The sequence below is a fragment of the Rhinolophus hipposideros genome, assembly GCF_964194185.1.
Source record: "Rhinolophus hipposideros genome assembly, chromosome: 18".
Lineage (NCBI taxonomy): Eukaryota > Metazoa > Chordata > Mammalia > Chiroptera > Rhinolophidae > Rhinolophus > Rhinolophus hipposideros.
In genome coordinates, this window is record NC_138064.1 from 14,394,662 (window position 1) to 14,415,557 (window position 20,896).

Below are 20,896 nucleotides of genomic sequence, written 5' to 3' on the forward strand. Positions count from 1 at the left end.
CCCTGGCCCCACCTGCCCCGACAGCCCCCGATTTCCCATCCACGCCCTCGGGCTGTCCACTAAGCCATAGCCGGGGCTGGCTCCATTGCACCCGGGTCTGAGCCCTCCTGCCGCCCTTTGTGCTCCTAAGACCCCCTGAGAGGGTGCGGTGAACAGGGCGGCCTGGACCCTCTGAAAGTGATGGGAAGCGCTTTGTACAGGAGGAACCAAACTCTATAATTTAGAGGAGAATTTCCGGGGCAATTCCATTGTGAGGTCGGGTTTATGGTGTGCAATCGAGCCGAGCAGTAAAAGTCGTACTGACCTGGCAGCCGGGCTTTCTAGAGTGGCCTGGGCAGTTTATGAGGCGTTTAGGGGAAAGCTTTGCCCCACCACCTTCCAGGGAGCGGTGGGCGCCAGGGGCTTTGGCTGTTCCAACCCTGCGCAGTGTTTGGAGGCTTAGGAAGGTAAGCTCCACCAGTTGGAGGCCTGGACAGGAGGGAGTGAGACCACAGTGCGCTCCACTCTCTGCGAGATCTTCTTTGGAAAGGTGAAGCCGCAAGAACTGGGTGGCGTTTTGAGAGGGGTCTCCCTATTTGTCCTTGGGGTCTCCAAAAGAAATGGAGATCTATGGTGGGCTGCAGTCCCCAGGCACCTGGGCCCCCCTCCCCACCCAATTGGCTCTAAAGCCAGTTTGCTCCCCTGCACTCAGTCCCATGAGTTGCTGCAGAGGCCCAGAGGTGGTCCAAGCGGAAGCTACTAGAAACCTCAGGGTGCCAGGGATACCTGGAGAGGTGCAGGGCCTGAGGTTCCTTCAAGCTGGGGAAAAGAGACTTGGTTCCCCTTCAGCCAGGGAAAAGCAAGGGTTGTGGAAAGGACAAAAGAGTGTCCAGCCATTTCTCAGGCTGCCGGAGGCCAGTCAGGTGCCCAGGAGCGAAAGTACAGAGCCTGAGGAGGCAGCGGGGTCCAGGAGGAAGGGGAATCCCACGTTAATAAATCTGTTGGCAAATGAGGCTCATTAATAGATAAATATTTCACTGCTTCCTTTAGGGCAGATAAACAGTGCGCGACTGATTAAGGAAAGGAAGCCAGGAGACCTTGACTTTATTCGAACCACATGGTTCCAGTTTGCCGTGGCGTTCTCGTTGCAGCTGGAAGCGAAGCTGCGCCGGTTCCCTCCTGGATGGGAGTAAGTCGGCCTATCGCCCGCTGGACTTGGGTGGGAGGAGATTTACCCAGAGCAGAGACTTGCCCACTCGGTCACCATGGGGCTTGCGTGGGGGAGTAGAGCCCCTCGCGGGGCTGCGTCAGTGGGCAGAAGAGGGGCAGGGGGGACCCGCAGGCTTGGTCCAGGGTTCAATAATAAGCAAGAACGGGCTGCGCCCGGCCGCCCCCGGGTGGCCTCTGCAGGCTGGGCGTCCAGGTTGGCAGCCGACTAAGCGCTCCCACGGAGCCTGGGGTGCTTTTTCCCCCTCAGGACGCCACGCCGGCTGGGCGCGGGCAGATTCGTGGGCTACATATTTGAGCCTCTTCCCCTTCCATTCTAGGCTGCCGCGGGCCCCGCGGAGAGAGACCACCTGTGAGGGCTGCGGAGATTGGCGGAGGCGGTCATGTGGCCGGTCACGTGCTGCGGCGAGCTCCGTCCAAAAGAAAATGGGGTTTGGTGTAAATCTGGGGGTGTAATGTTATCATATATCACGCTACCTCGTAAAACCGACACTGAAAGCTGCCGGACAACAAATCACAGGTCAAAATTATGAGTTCTTCGTATTATGTGAACGCGCTTTTTAGCAAATATACGGCGGGGGCTTCTCTGTTCCAAAATGCCGAGCCGACTTCTTGCTCCTTTGCGCCCAACTCGCAGAGAAGCGGCTACGGGGCGGGAGCCGGTGCCTTCGCTTCCACCGTACCGGGCTTGTACAATGTCAACAGCCCCCTCTATCAGAGCCCATTCGCGTCGGGCTACGGCCTAGGCGCCGACGCCTACGGCAACCTGCCCTGCGCCTCCTACGACCAAAACATCCCCGGGCTCTGCAGTGACCTCGCCAAAGGCGCCTGCGACAAGGCGGACGAAGGCGCGCTGCACGGTCCGGCCGAGGCCAATTTCCGCATCTATCCCTGGATGCGGTCTTCAGGTAGGCGCAACCGCTAGGCGGGCCGGGTGAGCCGGCCGAGTGGGAGCGGGGAGAACCGGGCTGGGGAGCGCGGAGCTGGGAGCCAGGCGGCTGCACGCCGGCGGCCCCCGGACTCCTGGCGGCGCTGCCTTTCTGCTTTTAATTAGAGCCGAGGCGCCATAGCGTGGAGAGCCCATAGCATTGTATGTAAATGAGGCTCATAAAACTTTTTATGGCCCAATTAATGGGTTCAATCCTCGTAAATTTATTTAACTCCATTTGCCTTGGAATTTTAACATTAAGTTTGTTTGTTCGCTATTCCCCCTCTTTTTCTCCCTCCCTTTCTTCTCCCTCCCTCCCTCCTCCTTTTCATTTCAGCCTGGCTTTTCTTTCTCAAAAGCAAGGAAAGCCTAACCCTTCAGGGCCCCTCACACGCCCCTGTGCCAGGGGCCATTTAAAGGCTGGGGTAGGTGTGTGTGTGGGGGGTGTCAGGAGCGGGAACGGGGAGTCGGAGTGCCCTAGGAAGGTCCGGGGGTGGGGACACGGGCTGCTGGGGAGAGAAGGCGCCCCTGGAGCGCTGGCCGCCCTAGGGTCTCCCACTTGCCTAACCAGGCGGAGAAGCGGCCCGGCTCGTCTTTGAATGGCAAAAGCGCAGCGTCTCCCACTTGCCCACACTCTATATTTACAATTTCTCTTTGTTAGAGGGAAGCAGGACATTGTGAAAGCCTATCCGGCTGGAAAGGGCGGTTGTAAAGTTGGGATTCTGCGCCTTCCCTCCTCATGGAGCTGCCTGCGCGTCTGGCACCGCAGTTGGGGTCTTCCCCTGCCACTCCCGCTCCTCCCCCAGCTCAGGTCCGGGGCGCGGTGCGGAGGGGGGACTCGATCCCGGGTCAGGGCCGGGATGAAGGTGCGAGCTCTGGGACAGCGGCCTAGCTAATACACTGTCCTGTCGTGTCCTTGTTGGCTTGTCTGTCCCTGTGTCCATGTGTCCATATGTCTGCTTGCAGGGCCCGACAGGAAGCGAGGCCGCCAGACCTACACGCGCTACCAGACGCTGGAGCTGGAGAAGGAATTCCACTTCAACCGCTACCTGACCCGGCGCCGCCGCATCGAGATCGCCCACGCGCTCTGCCTCACCGAGCGCCAGATCAAGATCTGGTTCCAGAACCGCCGCATGAAGTGGAAGAAAGAGCATAAGGACGAGGGTCCGGCCGCCGCAGCAGCCCCCGAGGGCTCTGTGCCGGCTGCTGCAGCCACTGCCGCCGCTGCGGAGAAGGCCGACGAGGAGGACGACGAGGAAGAAGAGGACGACGAGGAAGAGGAATGAGGGGCCGCCTAGCCAGGCCCTTGGCTGCACCAGACACTCGGGAAAGCGTCTTTAGAGACTCACCGATTTTATTTACAAAAGTGGGAAAAATAAAATGTGTAAAAAAAAAGTCCCCAACCTGTACCCCATTACCCACTCCAGCTCCCAACTTTTCTGGACTGAGCAGCCACCTAGATCGGATCCCCTTGGGGATCCCCTCTGCCTCCGAGGACCCCCTGCAGACACCCTCCTCAACCCAAGGCCGGCTGGCTCTGTGCTGGCAAGGCTAAAATACTACCTAGCACAGGCCTCGGAGAGGCACTCCCAAACTACCTATGGGCCCAGCCCCAGCGGGCCTCCACTCCCAGGAAGCCCAGAAGTGTCCCAACACTGGCAGGCACCTAGCACCTCCCCCATACTGTCAAGGACCTGACTCTCTCAGTACTACCTACTTGTCCCAAACTACCTATTTTGTGCTCACTGGCTCACCTGCTACCTAGTGCCGGCCCCTCCCAGGCCAGGCCCCTGCTGCTTGCGGCTGGCAGCCTTTGGGGTTCCTGAGGCTGCACTGAGAAGGTGCTGGGGTCTGGGGACCAGGGCATTGGCTTCTATTTAAATTGAAGAATAATTTATTTATTCCAAAGCATTCTAAGTGCTACAACCTAGAATCTCTCCTTCTCTGGCCTGGGTACCCCAAGTTCAGGCCTATCCCCCACTTCTGGAGGGGAGCATTCCTAAGCTAGCTGCAGAACTCTGAGTTAGCTTCTGTTTAGTAGGACTGCAGAGATGCTCCCAGCCTCCCTACCCCTTCCTGGCCCCTGTGTCCTACTGCCCAGCCATGTTGAATGACTTTTCCTACAATAGCAAATAATGTATATTTGAATAAGATTTTTTTGTCATTTATATAGTCTTGGAGCTCATTTGTAGGGCAATGTCTTGACTTGGGAAGAATGTGTTAATGGGGTGACTTTGTAGCATGGTGTGTTGTCTTGAGCTAACTCTATAGCAGGTGGGGAGTGCTAATGCCCTCCACAATGCCCTTCATCTCCTCTGTCGTCCTGCGTCCCCCTCGTCCCTCTCAGCTCCTGGGGTTCCAGGAAAAGGAAGGTATGCTTCCAGTCTTGCCCAGCTAACTGTGTTTTATGTAACAGAAAAATAAAGATGCTTGGTGACAAAGAAACGTGGACTGCTTTGGGGGGGCTGCGGTAGAAGGTGAGCATGGCTGGAGAGCAAGCCCCGGCTCTGTGTGTGTACCCAAAGAGGCTTTAGACAAGCAAAAGTGGAAGGACAAATAGAGTCCAAGTGTTGGGTGTTGAATTGCGTGTATATGTGTGTTGAGTCCCGTCCTGTGTAGATTTTTTATGTGTGGATTTGTATAGGTATCTGTGTACATCTTTTTGTACGTGTATTTCTGTGTATGTCTGTGTGTATTTTTACACGAGTCCATAATTGTATGTATTTCTGTGTCCGTAATTGAGTGACCGTGTTTCTGTGTGTAAACAATTGCATGTATTTCTGTGTCCATACTTGAGTGTATGCGTTTCTGTGTGTCCGTAATTGTGTGTATTTCTCTGTGTGAAATTTTTTGTCTGGTTTTTGTGTGTGCGGACAAACATCTTCCAAATCCCTTGAAAACGGAATCTTCGATGGATACATTGTATTCTATGAACCTCCCTAAAACCCTCCATAAATTCCATGACCGAATCCAAAATCCGCTCTTTCCTCGAAGGTTGTGGGGTGGGCTTGCAAAGGGGTATCACTCTGCGACTGATCCCGAATTCTCCATGAGCCCTGAACCTGGCTTCAGGCTAGGAGGTGCTTTTCGGGGCCTCTGACGCAGCCGCTTCACCCCGCATTCAGGCCAAGCAAGGGCGCCCCACTGCAGCTGAAGGGTATGAGAAGGGGCAGGGGCCTCAGACCGGGGCTGCAAGCCTCGGCAGGGGCGTCTGGGGGCCGGGAAAGATGAGGGGCTGAGGAAGGGGCCAGGGGCGGTGGGGACAGCGCAGAACAGCGTGAGCTCGGCGGGCGAGGACCTCGACTCCAGTCTCCTGCCTGGGCTGGGCCCTGTTCTTATTGCTCTTTTAATAAAACCCGGCCCAACTGGGTCTGTAAAACCTGCGGCCCCAAGTCGGGGCGGCCTCCGTGGTAAGATGGCGCCTGTGTAAGAGCTGCCTCCTCTTAGAGATGGGGAAAGGGTCATAAATCCGTTGTTGTTTATGAAAATTTACAACTTTGCAATACAACTTTATGAGTTGTTCGGCCCTTCCATTGGCCGCTGTCGGTCATGTGGATGGAAACCGTGAACATGAACTTTTTTATAATTTCCCTTGCGAGAATAGAGCCGCATTCTTTTGCTCCGCTCGGTCCTGCCTGCTTCGGAGCTCTGCCTTCCAGCCCGGCTCTGCTGCGCTTTGTCCGGCGATGACGAGCGAGAAGAGGCCCGGGGCCGGCCCGGCCCAGCCGCTCCCGCTGGAGGTGGGGCGCGCTCAGTTCCCGGCGCCGCGGCGGCCGCTTTGCAACTCGCAACCTGGCTAATTTCCTGCGTCCTCTGGCATCAGGAAGGAGGACGATTCGTCTCTCCGGGCTGCCCAAGCGACAGCTGTCAGAGGGGCAGGAGCTTCTGGGAGCCGCCATCTGAAGGTGAGACATGTGGGGAGACAGGAGCAAAGGTGGTGAGATGGCAGCCGGCGCCGGCGGCGATGGGAGAGGGCACCCAGGGAGGCTTTGAAGAGGGGTATACTCCCCATCACCCACACTCACCCGTTCACATTCGCCCCCCCATCACACACTACAGCCACCACACACACACACACACACACGCACACGCACACACACACACACACATACACATACACACTCCCCTCCTCCCCGTGGCATAGAATACCCGCCTTCCTGTGGCACAGCGCCCTGGCACGGGGCAGGAGCACCGAGGGCTCTCTCCCCTTCTCCAGCGACCTGTCTGAGCCCCAAAGGAAGTGCCCCTGCACCCTGCGTTCCCGCCAGCCTCTCGGGTTTGGATTTGTTTTCTTTTTTTCATTCATGACCCAATTGGTGCGACTGAATTGGGGACAGTTTCCTACCTGGGAAGGTGGGAAGAGGTGAGGGCAAAGTGAAGTAATTAATTAATCGACAGGCGTTTATAGCATCAACATAGCACCTTCTATTCCGTGGGAACTGGTTTCCGGAGAGGAAGGTAGAACGAGGGGAAGAAACCCGAAACTTACTAAGTCAGCCAGAGTCTTCTGCTGATCGCCTGCTTCCCTCCACGCGATTTTCCGATGAGAAGGGTGTCAGAAGCGCGGAGGAGAGGGAAGAGGTGCTCGGGTGGAATTCTGTGTTGGAGGAGAGGATGGGGTTAATTGGCTGGGTGATGCTTGGCGGGAAGTTTCGGTGCAAAGGATGGAGTGGTATTATTGCGAGGGGCCGGGGCCCGAAGCTAAGGTTGAAGGGGGACGCAAGCCAAGTCTGGGCGATAGGGGGACCCCCCCACCCGCCTTGGCGCAGCGGGGTGGCGACCGTGCGCCCACCTTCCGGGAGCGGCAAGAGGACTGTGGCGCCGCCTGGGCCGAGGGGGCCGCGAACGGTGGCTTTATGTCGCGCGGTGGCACAGACCGCGGTTTGTCCCGGGTGTCTCTCGGTCAGATTTGCCCCGGGAGCTTCCTGGGATAGCGACCAGAAACCGCCCTGAGGTTCTGGGCTCGAGTTGTTTTTGTTTGTGGTTTGGTTTTGGTTGTTGTTTTCCCACGTTAAGACAATACCTTGGTGTGAATTGGATATTTAAGATGGGGCTGTGAAGGTTCGGGACGCCCGCGGGTGCTGTGGGTGCGCTCAGGGCGGATAAAGCGGCGTATTTGCAGCGAAGGGCCGCGGGCGGCCTGACTGCGGCTGCCGCGGGCAGATTATTTATTGCGACCGCGCCGGGCGCTCGCTGCTGCCACGCTGTGGCCGTCGCCGGGACCGACGCCAGCCGCAGCCCCGCGTCGTGCAGCCAGGCGCGACTGCTGCGCGGGCCCCTCAGAGATTCCCGAGGAGGCCGAGGAGAGGGGGGCGAGGGAGGACCTGAGGGGCGGTCTCCCAGGGCCGGACTGGCCCGGAACCTCCCGCGCCTTGGCCACCTGACAGAAGCTGGACGCCCGACTAGGCTCGGGTCCCCTTTTCCCCCCAGCACCATGGAGACTGGTTGCACAGGCCGCCTGGCACGTCATGGTGGCTTCTATCCAAACTGCGTGTCCCCAGGCGCCCTGGGGGCGCACGCTGGTTCGAGGAACGCGCCGCTTTGGGGATTTTGAAATCAGAGAGACCACTCCTAGTCCTGAGGCCTGCAGGCCTGTCTGGCTCTGAGGAGGATTGGCTATGGCAAGGAAGGTGGGCTTTGGTCCCAGGCGAGGGCCTGTGACAGGCAGAGGCCGCACCTGTGTGCTGTGGGCTCTGGCCTGGTCTAGAGATCCGGGCGGCTGAGATGGCCTTCAAGGTTCCCCCACACCGGCAGGCCACCACTCAGTCTGGCGAAAGTCGAGGAGCTCAGTGGGCAGCCCAGGGAAAAGTCGGATTGTGGGGCCCTGCTTGCCATCCCATCCCCCTTGAAGAGCAACTGAAAGGTAAGTGCTTTCTGCGTGTCTTTAACGGAGAGAGCCCTGGTGGCCATTCTCACCGTCCCAGGAAAGGCTCTCTCCACAGTCTGGGGCTTCTTTTCTTGCCTGAGTCAGTCTCTGTCTGTCTCTCTGTCTCTCTGTTTCTCTGTTTCTCTCTCTCTCTCTCTCTCTCTCTCTCTCTCTCTCTCTATATATATATATATATATATATATATATATATATATGTATATGATGAGAAATAAATTTGGGCGGCTGCCAACATGATATGTACCAGTCTTGGCTAACATAGAGATTTCAATTTAATCAATTTTTTTCCATCTTAGTGCCTATAGAAGCTAGAAATATAATGGTTTTTGGCTGTTAGCTGAGAAATCAAATTCTCTTGTTGGCTGGGACCATTATTAGATCGAGAATCCAGGTCAAAACATAACAAATAATAGTAACAGTAGTAAACTGCCACCAGCCCCAAAACTATGGGATATGGAGGAATGAAGCAGAAATTATCAATGTAAACATTTATCAATCTCTCCAAATGTTTTTTCATCTTACATAATAATAACTTGCTTGAAATCACTGTCATCTGATGGTCTTGTTTAAGAAACAATGACTCAAACATGATATTCTTGGAACGTAGCTTTAAAAAATAATTCCGTTTTTAATTTTTGACTCTTGAGGTTTCATTTTCACCTATCAGATCCTTTCCGTGAAGAAATACAAGGGAAATGTTAAATTCTATCGTCTCCTGCCAGGTCCTTCATTATATATGCAAAGGAGAAACTTTCCCGGCTTAGTTTTATTGGGTGCAACCACAAGGTTTCTGGGCACAGTCCCCAGGAGGTTGGCAACAGCCGCTTTCAAGGGTGCACACTAGCCTGTGAGGAGGCCGGCCTTAGCCCAGTGCTTTCCCATTTTTTTTTTTCTCTTTGGGGGAAGTGAGGACAGGAGAAAAAAATCGAAAAGCAAGCAAGAAATTAAGGAAGTTGTTGCTGGATTCCTAGGGGGGCATTGCCACCCCCCAAATCTTGAACTCCATTCTCTGTATTTGCCAGAGTTTTACAGATCTTATAAACACCCTCCAGAAATGCAACCAAATCGTATAAATAGTCTTTCTTCAACCTCCACAGAACTACTAATTCAAGGGGTTTTACAAGCCCAACAAATACAGTCATAAAAATGCCATTGGAAAGATATCACATTTTACAAAATGAGATTGATCCATGCGCTGTAAAAGTCAACTCTCTGGAAGGCACACCTCTCATCCAAGAGAGGGGAGCCCAGGACAGGCTTTTCATGTCCAGTCTGGGAAAGGCCAGGCCTGGGACTGCGGTAAAAGCAATTCAGACGATTTCCTGGAGCCAGCGAGACAACTGGTCCCCATTCTGGAGCGACTGCGGGAGGCAGGCCCTGGATCAGTCCCAGGAAAGGCAGGAAAGAAGACACACCCCAGGACACTGTGGGGCGTGGGGATCCCCAAAATCAAGCACATCAATTATCCCTCAGCCTTGGGCCCAACGGAGCTGCCCTCTGTGCCCGGCTGGGCCAGGGACCCTGGGTCGCCTGCACCTCTGGAATGAGAACTGAGATTCCACATCTGGATCTTTCAGTTCTGAGCAGTCCAGGTGGCAGAGGGAGATTCCAGGGGCGCTGGGCAAGGGGAGCATGTCGCACCGCTGCCTTCGGTGCTCATTCTCACGGCCACTCTTCTGCAGGTCCCTTTCTTGTTAAAACCATTGATTTCTGGCCTCTCGGTTCCTGGGTTCAAACGCGGGACCGGGGCGCACAGCTTGGGGGGCGGCTTTGAGGCTAGGCAGTCGCTGGCCATTGGAGGGGAGCGAGTGGGGACTCAAAGGAGACGTGTTGTTTGTGGGAGGAGGGGACCCGCGGGGGAAGAGATACGTTTGGCCGCGTTCTGGTCAGCTTCAGGTGAGCCTGCCGCCCTCAGTGGCTGGCAGGCCCAGGCCCCTGGTGGGAGTGGGGAAGGAGGACAGGAGGGGATGCACGGATTCCTAAGGCGCAGGGATACGGAGAAGGAAGCTCAGGCCTGGTTTCTCAGAGCCCTTCTCTGGCTCCGGAACCCGCACCCACGGGTAGGGGCGTGCAGGGGGAGGGGCAAACTAAGGGCCTTGCCGGGAGGACAGGCCGCACCGAGGAAAGCCATTCTTGTCACCGCCCCCCCCCCACCCGCCAGGCGTGCGGCTGTCAGGTTTCCTGTTTGGAGGTGAAAACCAGCAAAATCTAGTAAGGCAAATAGGGGAGGAGGAATCAGCGGGCCTGGCGGGCCTGGCGGGCCTGGCGGCGGCACGAGCACCCCTACCCGGGCCTGGTCCGCGCGCCTCTGACCCGGCGGTGCCCGCGGGGGGCGTTCGCAAAGGGCAGCCGGGCGGCCCGGCTGTGCGCGCCCATTAATCTGCCGGGCGGGCGGCGGGCAGGCGGGCTGGGGGCTGTTTGTAACTTTGCTGCCTCGGTCGCCGCGGTCCCCGGGGAGCGGGCTCCGGCGCTCGCTCCCATTGGCCGCCGCCGCGTCAGCTGGTGCGATTTGCTGCTGTCGCTTTTGGCGTTCGGCCATCCAGAAACAAACCAGTTCGATGACTACTAATAGTTATAGCCAGATGTACTAATACACAACAAATCACAGTCCTGCAGTGGGGCGCGCAAATGAGTTCCTATTTTGTGAATCCCACTTTCCCCGGGAGCCTGCCCAGCGGCCAGGACTCCTTCTTGGGCCAGCTGCCCCTCTACCCGGCCGGCTATGACGCGCTGAGGCCCTTCCCGGCCTCGTACGGGGCGTCGAGCCTCCCGGACAAGACGTACACCTCACCTTGTTTCTACCAACAGTCCAACTCGGTCCTGGCCTGCAATCGGGCGTCCTACGAGTACGGGGCCTCGTGTTTCTATTCTGATAAGGACCTCAGTGGCGCCTCGCCCTCGGGCAGTGGCAAACAGAGGGGCCCCGGGGACTACCTGCACTTTTCTCCCGAGCAGCAGTACAAACCCGACAGCAGCAGTGTGCCGGGCAAAGCCCTGCATGACGAAGGCACCGACCGGAAGTACACGAGTCCTGTTTACCCCTGGATGCAGCGGATGAACTCCTGCGCGGGTAAGGCATTTCCCTGTCGCCCCCCAAAGAGAGTGGAAGGAGAGGGGGAAGGAGGCAGGGAAAGAAGGAAGGAGGAGACAGAGAAAGTCGACAGAGGAAATAGGAACACAGGAGGAAATAATGAACAAAGTTTGTTTGGCTTTTAAAAGAGATATTTAAAAAAATAAAAAACCCAACCCATTCCCAATGGGGCAATCAAGCTGTGGCAGAGTGAAGGCATGCCACTAGTGTCCATGTAAGGTGACACCTTAGGGGAGTGTGTGGGGGTCACTGCCATACTATGTGAGACCCCGTGACAGGGGCAACCTGAAGAGAGAGCTAGGATGGATGGGGACAGAGCACCTGCCCACACTGCTCCCTGGTAACACCCTGCTCAGGTTCCCAAGCGGAGATGGCTTTCTCACCCATCACTGATAACACCCCTTCACCTGCAACCCCTTCTCCTTTCTGCCCTTCAGAGACCCCCATAGATAGAGGCCCTCACATGACCTCTTCCAGGGTCTCTCGAAAGCCTTGGAGGGCCACATCCTAAGGCTCGGTATTTTTTCTCTTTTCTCCCACCCCTCCTCCCCCTTCCACTCAACTGCTCACCTACAGCCAACTTCTGCCTCCTTCTGAGGCCCTGCCTGAGTCTCATACACCTAGCTTGGGGGATCCCCCCACCCATGGGCCCCTTTGGCACCAAAGCAGATAGCCCATCACCATCCTACATTTCCAGGAACCCCATATGGCCCATAGCTCCATCTCTTTGCCTCCCGTTTCAAAAACCTCCACAGGGACTCCTTGGAGCAGGACAGAACCTAATTCGGATTTTAAAACTTATTGTATTTTGCTTTAAAATCCACTTGTTTTTTCAAGGGAGCTCTGCGTTTCTCAAAAGGGCCATACAATTGGGGGGGATTTACAAAGATTTGAGAAGGCTGACCATTTTAATTTTCCAAAAAGCGTGTTGTTGAGCCTTGACTGGCTGGCCACAGTGGTATCTTCCCAGAGATCTGTGTGTGAATTCAAAGTGTCTAGCCTGCTCACACAGTGTCCCACACCCACCACTCCCACACACACACACACACACACACACACTACACTCCCACAAAAACACGACCTAAGAACCCCGAATTAAGAATGCTTATTATATTCTTTTGCTTGGAATGCTTTCTCACAGAGCAGATTTTTCAAAAACAGTAACTTCCCACCCCAAGTTGTTTTAGGTGGAAAACATCTCGCGTGGTATGAAATCATCTTCTCCCATCCAGCCGACTTTTGGCCCAAGACGTAGTGGGAGAGGATGGAGTGGAGGCGGGTTGTTTCCAGTCCAGAGGCCCCGGGGCGCTGGGTGCGGGGCTGACTGGTTCGGCTACCCGATCCTGGTGGACTGGCGCCTGGCCATTTCTGCCCGCAGGTGCTGTGTACGGGAGTCACGGGCGCCGAGGCCGCCAGACCTACACGCGCTACCAGACGCTGGAGCTGGAGAAGGAATTCCACTTCAACCGCTACCTGACCCGGCGCCGCCGCATCGAGATCGCCAATGCGCTCTGCCTCACCGAGCGCCAGATCAAGATCTGGTTCCAGAACCGCCGCATGAAGTGGAAAAAGGAAAATAAACTCATCAATTCCACACAGCCCAGCGGGGAGGAAGCCGAGGCAAAGGCGGGCGAGTAGACGCCTGGGCAGGGACCAGGCCAGCGCTGCAACCCCCCTTGGCTTCGCCCCCTTGCCTTTGCCTGCTCCCCAACTTTTCTCCCCACTTGCTCCCCTCCGTGGGGCCCACGCAGCTTCAGGGGAGCCCGGAGCTTTGCAAACGCCTGAGCATTTATTTCTTACCAAAAAAAAAAAAATGAAAGAAAGAAAAAAAGAAAAGAAAGAAAAAAACCACACACACAGCCAATCCCAGCGGTGGAGCAAGTCGCACTGCATCCACAGTCCCGCTCTCCAAGGCTGCCCAAGCCCTCTCCGGATCCCAAGGCGCGCCCCAAATTCGTCTCCGCCTCTTGTACAAGCGCCTCTACGCGCCCCTGAGTTCGGGCCGCGGGGTTGCTGAAGAGGAAAGAGCCCCGGGACCGAGCCCCTTTTGGTGCCTGGGCGTTTTGGCCTCGGTTCCTAGCCATCAAGTCCCGGAGGGCACCACCGAATCGACTGCGGCCACTGCAAAGAGGGGGCCTAAAGGCTGGGGCCCCAGCACTGCGCTGGCCTCCGAGGCAGCCCCCAGACAGGAAGAAGCGCGAGGAACAAAGGGGGCCCTGAGAGAGCCTTAAGTCTTTCGGCCCTGCGCGCAACCGTCCGTGGAAGAGAAGCAGCCTCAGCCGAGCCCAGCCAACCTGGGCGCGGGTGGAAGTTTACATCCCCGGGAGCGACTGGGCTCCCGAAGGATCCGGGCTCCGGATCCCCGCTCCTTGCCTCCGACAGTGCCGGTGCTGCCACCACAGCAGCTTTCAGGACCTCAGGAGGGGACCAGGGCCATGGGAGCGGCAAGAGTTCTGGTTTCCAAACGTGCCAGGGGCGCCTGCGACGCTGGGCCTCCAGCGAGAAGATCTCCCCATGCCTTTCGGCTATATTCGTGGTTTACTTTCGTCTTTCAGATCCCAGGAAAATAACTACGGAGATACTAGGCACTGCCACGCAATGCTTCCATTAGCGCCCTCATTTTACTCCTGGAGGTTTAAGCAAGACCCTAATAACTCGGCCCACGGATCCCCAGCCCCCAAGCGGCTTCTGTGGCTGCAGGGAGCCTGGCCCACTCGCTGGGTTCACAGAGAACCCTCCGACTTGGGGCCCGGGTGGCCAGAGGAAAAGGACCCAGTGGTGAAGATTCTCCAGGCTGGATACTTAAAACAAATCAAATAGCAAACTAACGACATGAGAACCATATTTACACGAAAGAAAAATCGAACCTGGTTATAAAAGTGTATGGAATTTGACCTCGCCTCGGAGAAGCACTACACAAAAGCTATCTTTAATAGACGCCTGTCATTTAAGAGCGGCAGGGACACTGCCCCTCATGCGCTCGCAAAAACAGAGCCATAATTGTAGCTGCTGCTGTGGGCAGGATTTATTTCTCCAATTGGCTAAATGGCCTCCCCCCTTCTTCCCCGAAGGTGATATCTGTATTTTCAAATTTCAGAGCTGCCGGCACCACGGGCAGAACCGACCCCAAACTCGACACAAAAATAAGAGGGGCTACACAGCGGGGAAATAAAGTTGTTGTAAATAAAATCCAAGTCACCATCTCCCCCCAGTCCTCTGCATCCTCGCCGGGCACGCGATCGGCAGCTGACGGCCTCACAATTGGTACATCCTAATGGAACTGCGAGGGAAATGCAATAATTTTGCCATAATGGGCTGTAACCTCAATTCGACCCCGGCCCTTGCAGCCCCGGGTCGGAAGCGGAGCGATGCGCCCTGCCTCCAGCGGGTGGCGCTCGAGTCCGACTGAACGGCGGCGGCGGGCGGCGGGCACGCGCCGGGGGCGCGCGCGCCACCCCTCTTGCCTCCACCCAACTCCCCCATTAGTGCACGAGTTTACCTCTAGAGGTCATCAGGCAGGATTTACGACTGGACAACAAAAGCACGTGATTCGAAGTCGTACCCCATATTTGGGTGCCTACGTAGGAGGGAACCAAGTACATGTCCCAGTCATTTCCATAATTCATCATAAATTGTGCAAGGGTGCTATAGACGCACAAACGACCGCGAGCCACAAATCAAGCACACATATCAAAAAACAAATGAGCTCTTATTTTGTAAACTCATTTTGCGGTCGCTATCCAAATGGCCCGGACTACCAGTTGCATAATTATGGAGATCATAGTTCCGTGAGCGAGCAATTCAGGGACTCGGCGAGCATGCACTCCGGCAGGTACGGCTACGGCTACAATGGCATGGATCTCAGCGTCGGCCGCTCGGGCTCCGGCCACTTTGGCTCCGGGGAGCGCGCCCGCAGCTACGCGGCCGGCGCCAGCACGGCGCCCGCCGAGCCCAGGTACAGCCAGCCGGCCACGTCCACGCACTCGCCTCCGCCTGACCCGCTGCCCTGCTCCGCGGTGGCCCCCTCGCCCGGCAGCGACAGCCACCACGGCGGGAAAAACTCCCTGGGCAACTCCAGCGGCGCCTCGGCCAACGCCGGCAGCACCCACATCAACAGCAGAGAGGGGGTTGGCACAGCGTCCGGAGCCGAGGAGGACGCCCCCGCCAGCAGCGAGCAGGCGAGCGCGCAGAGCGAGCCGAGCCCGGCGCCGCCCGCTCAGCCCCAGATCTACCCTTGGATGCGCAAGCTGCACATAAGTCATGGTAACGCCAGCCTTTCCCTAAACCCACGCGGCCGCGGGGCGCGGCTCTCGGTCCCCCGCTCTCCTTTACCGCCCTCTCTCCCTCCTGGCCTCGCCTCTTCCAGCCCTCTGGAGCCTCTCCCCGCGGGTCTCCTTCCCTGCCTTCCTCCTTCCTCCTTCTCTTCTCTGCGGCGCCCAGCGCTCGCAAGTGGGGGTGGGGGGAAAGGGCAGATAGCCAGGCAAGTTTAGACGTTGAAAGGGGGGAAAAGGAAAAAACAAAACAAAACATGTCGAACCCCAGCGCCTCGGAACGCGCTCCCGGGTCAGGCCAGCCGAGCAGGGCGCAGAGAGGTAGAGGATGGCAGTAGGGGCCGTGAATCGGGCTTGTCAGGGCGGATAATTTATGAGGAGGGCTACGCTGGGGAAACAGCGTTACTAATTAGAGTCCCCAAAAAGGGGCTTGGGGGGGAATAATCCAGGCGACAGCCGGCGGGATCCTGAAGTTTGGGGCAGGAGGGAAAGCAGGAAAGGAAAGGGAAGAAAAAGAAAGCAGGCGCCCCAAGCGTGCAGGCTGGAACAGGAGGCGGCTCGCAAGGCTGGAACTTTAAGGGAGGGTGACCTGGAGGCCACTGGGACGCTCAGAAAAGGGCCTTGCTGTGGTGGGTTTCTGAGCGGTAGGCAGCCTCGGGGGGCTGTGCACCCCGCCTCGGGGAGCCTAGGGCAGGGCCAGAGGGCAAGAGAAGGGTGAGGGAAAACCAGGCGATTCTCCGGGACGCGGCTCCAGCCTCGGATGGGCCGATTGTTCCCAGAGTCCAAATCGTATTGTTTTCTCTCTAGAAAGGAAGAGGGAAGGAAATTCGGGAGGGGTGGGCAGGCGAGGAGGGACGACTTGTTGAGCTTCTCTCCCCTCTTCCTTGCTCAGGACCCTGGCTCGTCCAGCTGGCGGACTTTTGGTATTCAGGGGTTGAGGAGTTGGTGGCTAAACCGCTGACTTTTCTGTTGCAGACAACATAGGTGGCCCAGAAGGCAAAAGGGCCCGGACGGCCTACACGCGCTACCAGACCCTGGAGCTGGAGAAGGAATTCCACTTCAACCGCTACCTGACCCGCCGAAGAAGGATTGAAATAGCACATGCTCTTTGCCTCTCCGAAAGACAAATTAAAATCTGGTTCCAAAACCGGAGAATGAAGTGGAAAAAAGATAATAAGCTGAAAAGCATGAGCATGGCGGCGGCGGGAGGGGCCTTCCGCCCCTGAGTATTTGAGCGTTTAAAGTACTGAGCAGTATTAGCGGATCCCGCGTAGTGTCAGTACTAAGGTGACTTTCTGAAACTCCCTTGTGTTCCTTCTGTGAAGAAGCCCTGTTCTCGTTGCCCTAATTCATCTTTTAATCATGAGCCTGTTTATTGCCATTATAGCGCCTGTATCAGTAGGTCTGCTTTCTGTTCATCTCTTTGTCCTGAATGGCTTTGTCTTGAAAAAAAAAAAATAGATGTTTTAACTTATTTATATGAAGCAAGCTGTGTTACTTGAAGTAACTATAACAAAAAAGAAAAGAGAAAAAAACACACAAAAAAGTCCCCCTTCGACCTCGTTTAGTGCCAATGTTGTGTGTTGCACTCCAGTTGTTTAACTGCATGTGAGTGGAAGTGTTCCTGTCTCAATAGCTCCAAGCTGTTAAAGATATTTTTATTCAAACTACCTATATTCCTTGTGTAATTAATGCTGTTGTAGAGGTGACTTGATGAGACACAACTTGTTTGACGTGTAGTGACTAGTGACTCTGTGACGAAAACTGTGACTCCGAGCGGTGTGTCCCTGCGTGCCTTTGTAGGACCCTTTGCACGAACTCTGGAAGTGGCTCTTATAAGCGCAGCTTCAGTGATGTATGTTTTTGTGAACAAAGTTACAAATATTGTCCAAGTCTGGCTGTTTAAGCAAACTGTGATCAGCTTTTTTTTTTTTGTATTTGTTTTTAAGGAAAAAAATACTGACTGGAAACAAAAAATAAACTTTCTATTGTAAGTTCTCTTAGTCTGGTTTGTGCCCAATAGTGCGCTGCTCTTTCTGCTCTTCTGTCTGTTTGTCCAGTCCTGGGAGTGGGTGAGTCTGAGGCCACCTGAGCAGCCTGCCTGTGCAAGGAGACCTCAGACCAACACTCTGACCCACCGCCTCCCTAACTACCTCTGACCCATCAGAAAGTTCAGTGCAGAAGGTGGAAAAGCTATCTAGGTGGTTCCAAAGCCTGCGTCCAACCTGCCCATCCCTGAGGAAACCAAGTTAACTTGCTAGGTACAAAAAAAAAAAAAAAGAAAAAAAGAAAGGAAAAGAAAGAAAGAAAGAAAAGGAAGAGAGAGAAAGAAAGAAAAGCCCAGGGCTTTGTTAGCGGCCCTCAGGGCCCACACAGATGCTGCCTCTCTCCTAAGGCCATCCTGGGCCTCCACTTGAAGAGGTTGCTATGCCAAGTTGTGGTCCCCAAACCTTCTTCCCCAACCGACACAGGCACCCCTTCCCACTCCTCACCCTGAACCCAGTTGGCTTCTTTTGCTACAATTAATTTGCTACAAATGGAAGGTACTTACCCCATCTTAGCTCGATTGGGAAACTCCTCAGAGCAGCTAAAGCGCAACTAGAGATTTGCACATTTACCGACTGCTTACACTGATGCCGTCTTTCCTTTTAAAAGTTATAAACCAGTAAACTTTATAAGCCCCAGTTCCGGCTATATGACATTTGGGTGCCAAATGAATAGGGTTTTGTCTATGAATTAGATCGTAAAATCATCCATAGCACAGACAGATCGGCTCACTGGCTATAAAAGTCACGTGGGGCCATTAAAGTAAGTTTTATGGTTTTGGGGAGTTGACATCCAACATTATATACCACATAACATATAATCTCACTGACGCTGGACTCCATTTGACTCTTTTGCAGGCTACGTGTGCCGCCTGGTCATTCAAATTGTCAGTTTTAGGTCCAGAAGTGTCCAAACCACAAGTTCTCAAAACTCTGAAAAATGGCTCCCTTCGAGTTAAGGTAAGTTCACCTCCTGAGCGCTTGCAAGTTTATTTGTACTCTGGGAACTTTCTTCCTCCATCTTTCTTTTTCTATTTCTCTGGTGCAGTACCTCAGAGGTTGCCTCTGCATTCAAAAGGGGAGAGCAAACTTTTCCTCTGCCTCCCTGATCAGGGCCAGGAGACTTCTCTGCCGAGACCTCACGGGGAACGGCGCCTGCAACCGCGCTGCATCCCCAGGCCTAACTTTAATTGTTGCACCACCGCGGATGTTAATGACTTCCGCTGCTCTCGCCGGCGTGCAAATAGATGATTTTGTGTGCGAATGAGGCAGTGTGTGGAAACTTGGCAGGGCCGCCTCCCATTCCCGGGCTGGCGGGTCCCGGGTCTTCCGGGGTCGCGGAGCCCTGGGGTGGGGGCTGGGAGACGGTGGGGCGCGGGGGCGCGGGCGCCGAGGACCGCGCAGCGTTTGGGAGTGCTTGGAGTTTGAAAGAAAGGCCCGGGCAGGGCCGAGGCGGACTCTGGCGGGATTCCTTACGGGGCTGTGGCAATATGTCTTCGCAGGCCTAGGTCTTTTGGCAGCACTGAATTGAGGCGGCTGCCTTCGGGGCAGGGTTTCAGGCTGGCTGGTGAGAACTTGAGGGTGGCAGAGGCCCGCGAGGCGTGGGCCGCACCTCCAGGCTGGGCCCCTAGGTTGCTAGGCCGAGGCCAGGACGCTAGCGCCCAAAGGACGCTGGGGACCTCGGGTCCCCACCTGGGGGTAGGGTTCACCACCCCCTCCCCCGCACCCGGGACCAGGCCCTGAACCTTGCAGGCCTGCACGTTCGTTTTATTTCGATGGGACTGTTCTCACCCGCCTGTGAGTCTGAAGCAATAAACTTTATGGCCGGATTTAACTTTAGTGTTTGAATCCCCAGGCTAAATGAAAGGAGTTAAAGCGCTTTCTTTTCTTCCGCCTTGCCTTTCTTCTCCCTCTCTTCTTTCCTTTTCCTCTCCTCCTTTGTAGAATTAAACCATCTACCTACAGGACCCTCAAAAGGCAACACAGACATCCCCCTAGATAACACTAAAGATGAGAGAATTTTACTTCCCCTTAACATGCAGGGGAAATTCTTCCAAACCGTGCCCTAAAGTTTGGGGGGAAATCGAGGTGTCTTCAATGCCCAACTTAAAAGTCCCCAGAGCCATTAGATTGTTTTCCCTGACACGTCATAAAGGGTAGTTTAGGGAAGAAATCGGTCGTTTGTCATTAGGAGATTTCCGCCTATCTTTTGTTAGCTGCTCTTTCTGTTTGATCCCAGGAAATTTACATAATCTATGATTTCCAAAACAGTCCCCAATATTGCACCAGCGGGTGAGGTAAGGTGAAATGAATTTTTCCTGGGTGCAATTCCAGCTTGGCCTCAGTCACCCCCTCTGGCCCCAACCCCCCACGTTCTTCAGTGGCAAAGCTGTGGCTGGGAATGCTGTAGCCTTTCCTGGGGTCTTTCTCTGGATGGGCATCCACAAGGGACCCACCAGAGTTCCCCCTATCCCATCTGAGGAATTAAGTTGGATTCTCCAACTCAGAAATGAAACAAAAAAATGGGATCTTGGGTCTCAATGTTTTTTCTCCTTAGGAATTGGGTAGTTGTCTGCAAGTGCTAATTGGTTAAGATATATACTTAACTGCTTAAATTGAAAAACTTTAAAGTATTAATTTGGAATTTCAACCAACTGTATTGTGCAGCGACCACTTCCACTCAACATAAGTCCAACAGATGTCCCCAAAGTCAGAGGTCCAAAAAGCAAAACCTGGGAAGTTTTTGAAAAATCGAAACCCTCCCACAAGTCCCACTTCTCTTGAATAATGAGTGGCAAGGCGAATCCCCGAACTCATTTTGTGTAACCTGTTAAAGTGAGCATTGCTACTTCAACACTCAGGAGAATGTGTCTGTATTTTAGTGGGAGCCAGAATAGGAACTCTCTTTGGGTGCTCTTTTATGATTTTATGCGTCTGTGAGAAACCTTGGAGTCTTTGTTTTGCTGCTAAGAGTTTTGAGTTCTTTATTGGAAAGTACTGGGTGAAGGATTTTGTTTTAGTTGCTCATTTGGTGATCTTGCTTGAGTGATCTCTTGGTGACTAACATTAGTAGCAGAAAAAAGAGTGATTGGGCTGCTAGCAGGTTCACTTGAGTAACTTGCCTGGAAGAAGCAGCCATCCTAGCTCGGTGGCCACATCCCACCCTGGGGTGTGGAAATGAACAGAAAGGCTGTTGGACCCATATCCAGCATCACAATATAGAGAATCCTTCCCATGATTTAGGAGAACTAAAGTCTATAAATATTGTCAGCTTGCTTATTTCTGGCTCTTGTAATCTTCATAAAACTTTAGAGTTTAAAGAGTAGGCCAACTCACATGGAGTTAAATGACTTTAAAAAAAATACAGCATTCAGTCAGACCTATGTGAGAATTATTGGAGGGATTTTTTTCTTGGTTCCTATTTTCATAGGAAGCGTAGTCAAGAGCATGACTGGTTCTCTGCTCATATT

At 54.7% G+C, this 20,896-nt stretch overlaps 3 protein-coding genes across 4 annotated transcripts; all 3 read left to right on the forward strand.

Annotated features, from left to right (window-relative positions):
- The first annotated feature begins 252 nt into the window (after positions 1-252).
- Positions 253-4,572, forward strand: HOXA7 (homeobox A7). Its single transcript, XM_081079763.1, has 4 exons — positions 253-446; positions 1,030-1,168; positions 1,527-2,114; positions 3,101-4,572. The coding sequence occupies exons 3-4, from the start codon at positions 1,736-1,738 to the stop codon at positions 3,418-3,420; spliced, it is 699 nt and encodes a 232-aa protein (XP_080935889.1). The 5' UTR covers positions 253-446; positions 1,030-1,168; positions 1,527-1,735; the 3' UTR covers positions 3,421-4,572.
- A 3,682-nt stretch (positions 4,573-8,254) lies between these two features.
- HOXA6 (homeobox A6) lies at positions 8,255-12,911 on the forward strand. The gene is made up of 2 exons (XM_081080234.1): positions 8,255-11,089; positions 12,489-12,911. The coding sequence occupies exons 1-2, from the start codon at positions 10,648-10,650 to the stop codon at positions 12,746-12,748; spliced, it is 702 nt and encodes a 233-aa protein (XP_080936360.1). The 5' UTR covers positions 8,255-10,647; the 3' UTR covers positions 12,749-12,911.
- Positions 12,675-18,386, forward strand: HOXA5 (homeobox A5). Of its 2 annotated transcripts, XR_013995389.1 has the most exons (3): positions 14,287-15,373; positions 16,357-16,668; positions 18,285-18,386. XR_013995389.1 is itself a non-coding variant. In XM_081080233.1 (2 exons), exons 1-2 carry the CDS (start codon positions 14,479-14,481, stop codon positions 16,605-16,607), a joined length of 1,146 nt encoding a protein of 381 aa, XP_080936359.1. In that variant the 5' UTR covers positions 12,675-14,478; the 3' UTR covers positions 16,608-17,640. The 2 variants fall into 2 exon arrangements, 1 of the variants encoding a protein (XP_080936359.1); XM_081080233.1 differs by lacking the exon at positions 18,285-18,386 and having other exon boundaries at positions 12,675-15,373; positions 16,357-17,640.
- The last annotated feature ends 2,510 nt before the right edge of the window (positions 18,387-20,896 follow it).

Coding starts and splice junctions, on each gene's coding strand:
- HOXA7 (XM_081079763.1), top strand. CDS start 1,736: ATGAGTTCTTCGTATTATGTGAACGCGCTTTTTAGCAAATATACGGCG. Junction 2,115..3,100: donor TCCCTGGATGCGGTCTTCAG/GTAGGCGCAACC, acceptor GTCTGCTTGCAG/GGCCCGACAGGAAGCGAGGC.
- HOXA6 (XM_081080234.1), top strand. CDS start 10,648: ATGAGTTCCTATTTTGTGAATCCCACTTTCCCCGGGAGCCTGCCCAGC. Junction 11,090..12,488: donor GCGGATGAACTCCTGCGCGG/GTAAGGCATTTC, acceptor TTCTGCCCGCAG/GTGCTGTGTACGGGAGTCAC.
- HOXA5 (XM_081080233.1), top strand. CDS start 14,479: ATGCGCCCTGCCTCCAGCGGGTGGCGCTCGAGTCCGACTGAACGGCGG. Junction 15,374..16,356: donor CAAGCTGCACATAAGTCATG/GTAACGCCAGCC, acceptor TTTCTGTTGCAG/ACAACATAGGTGGCCCAGAA.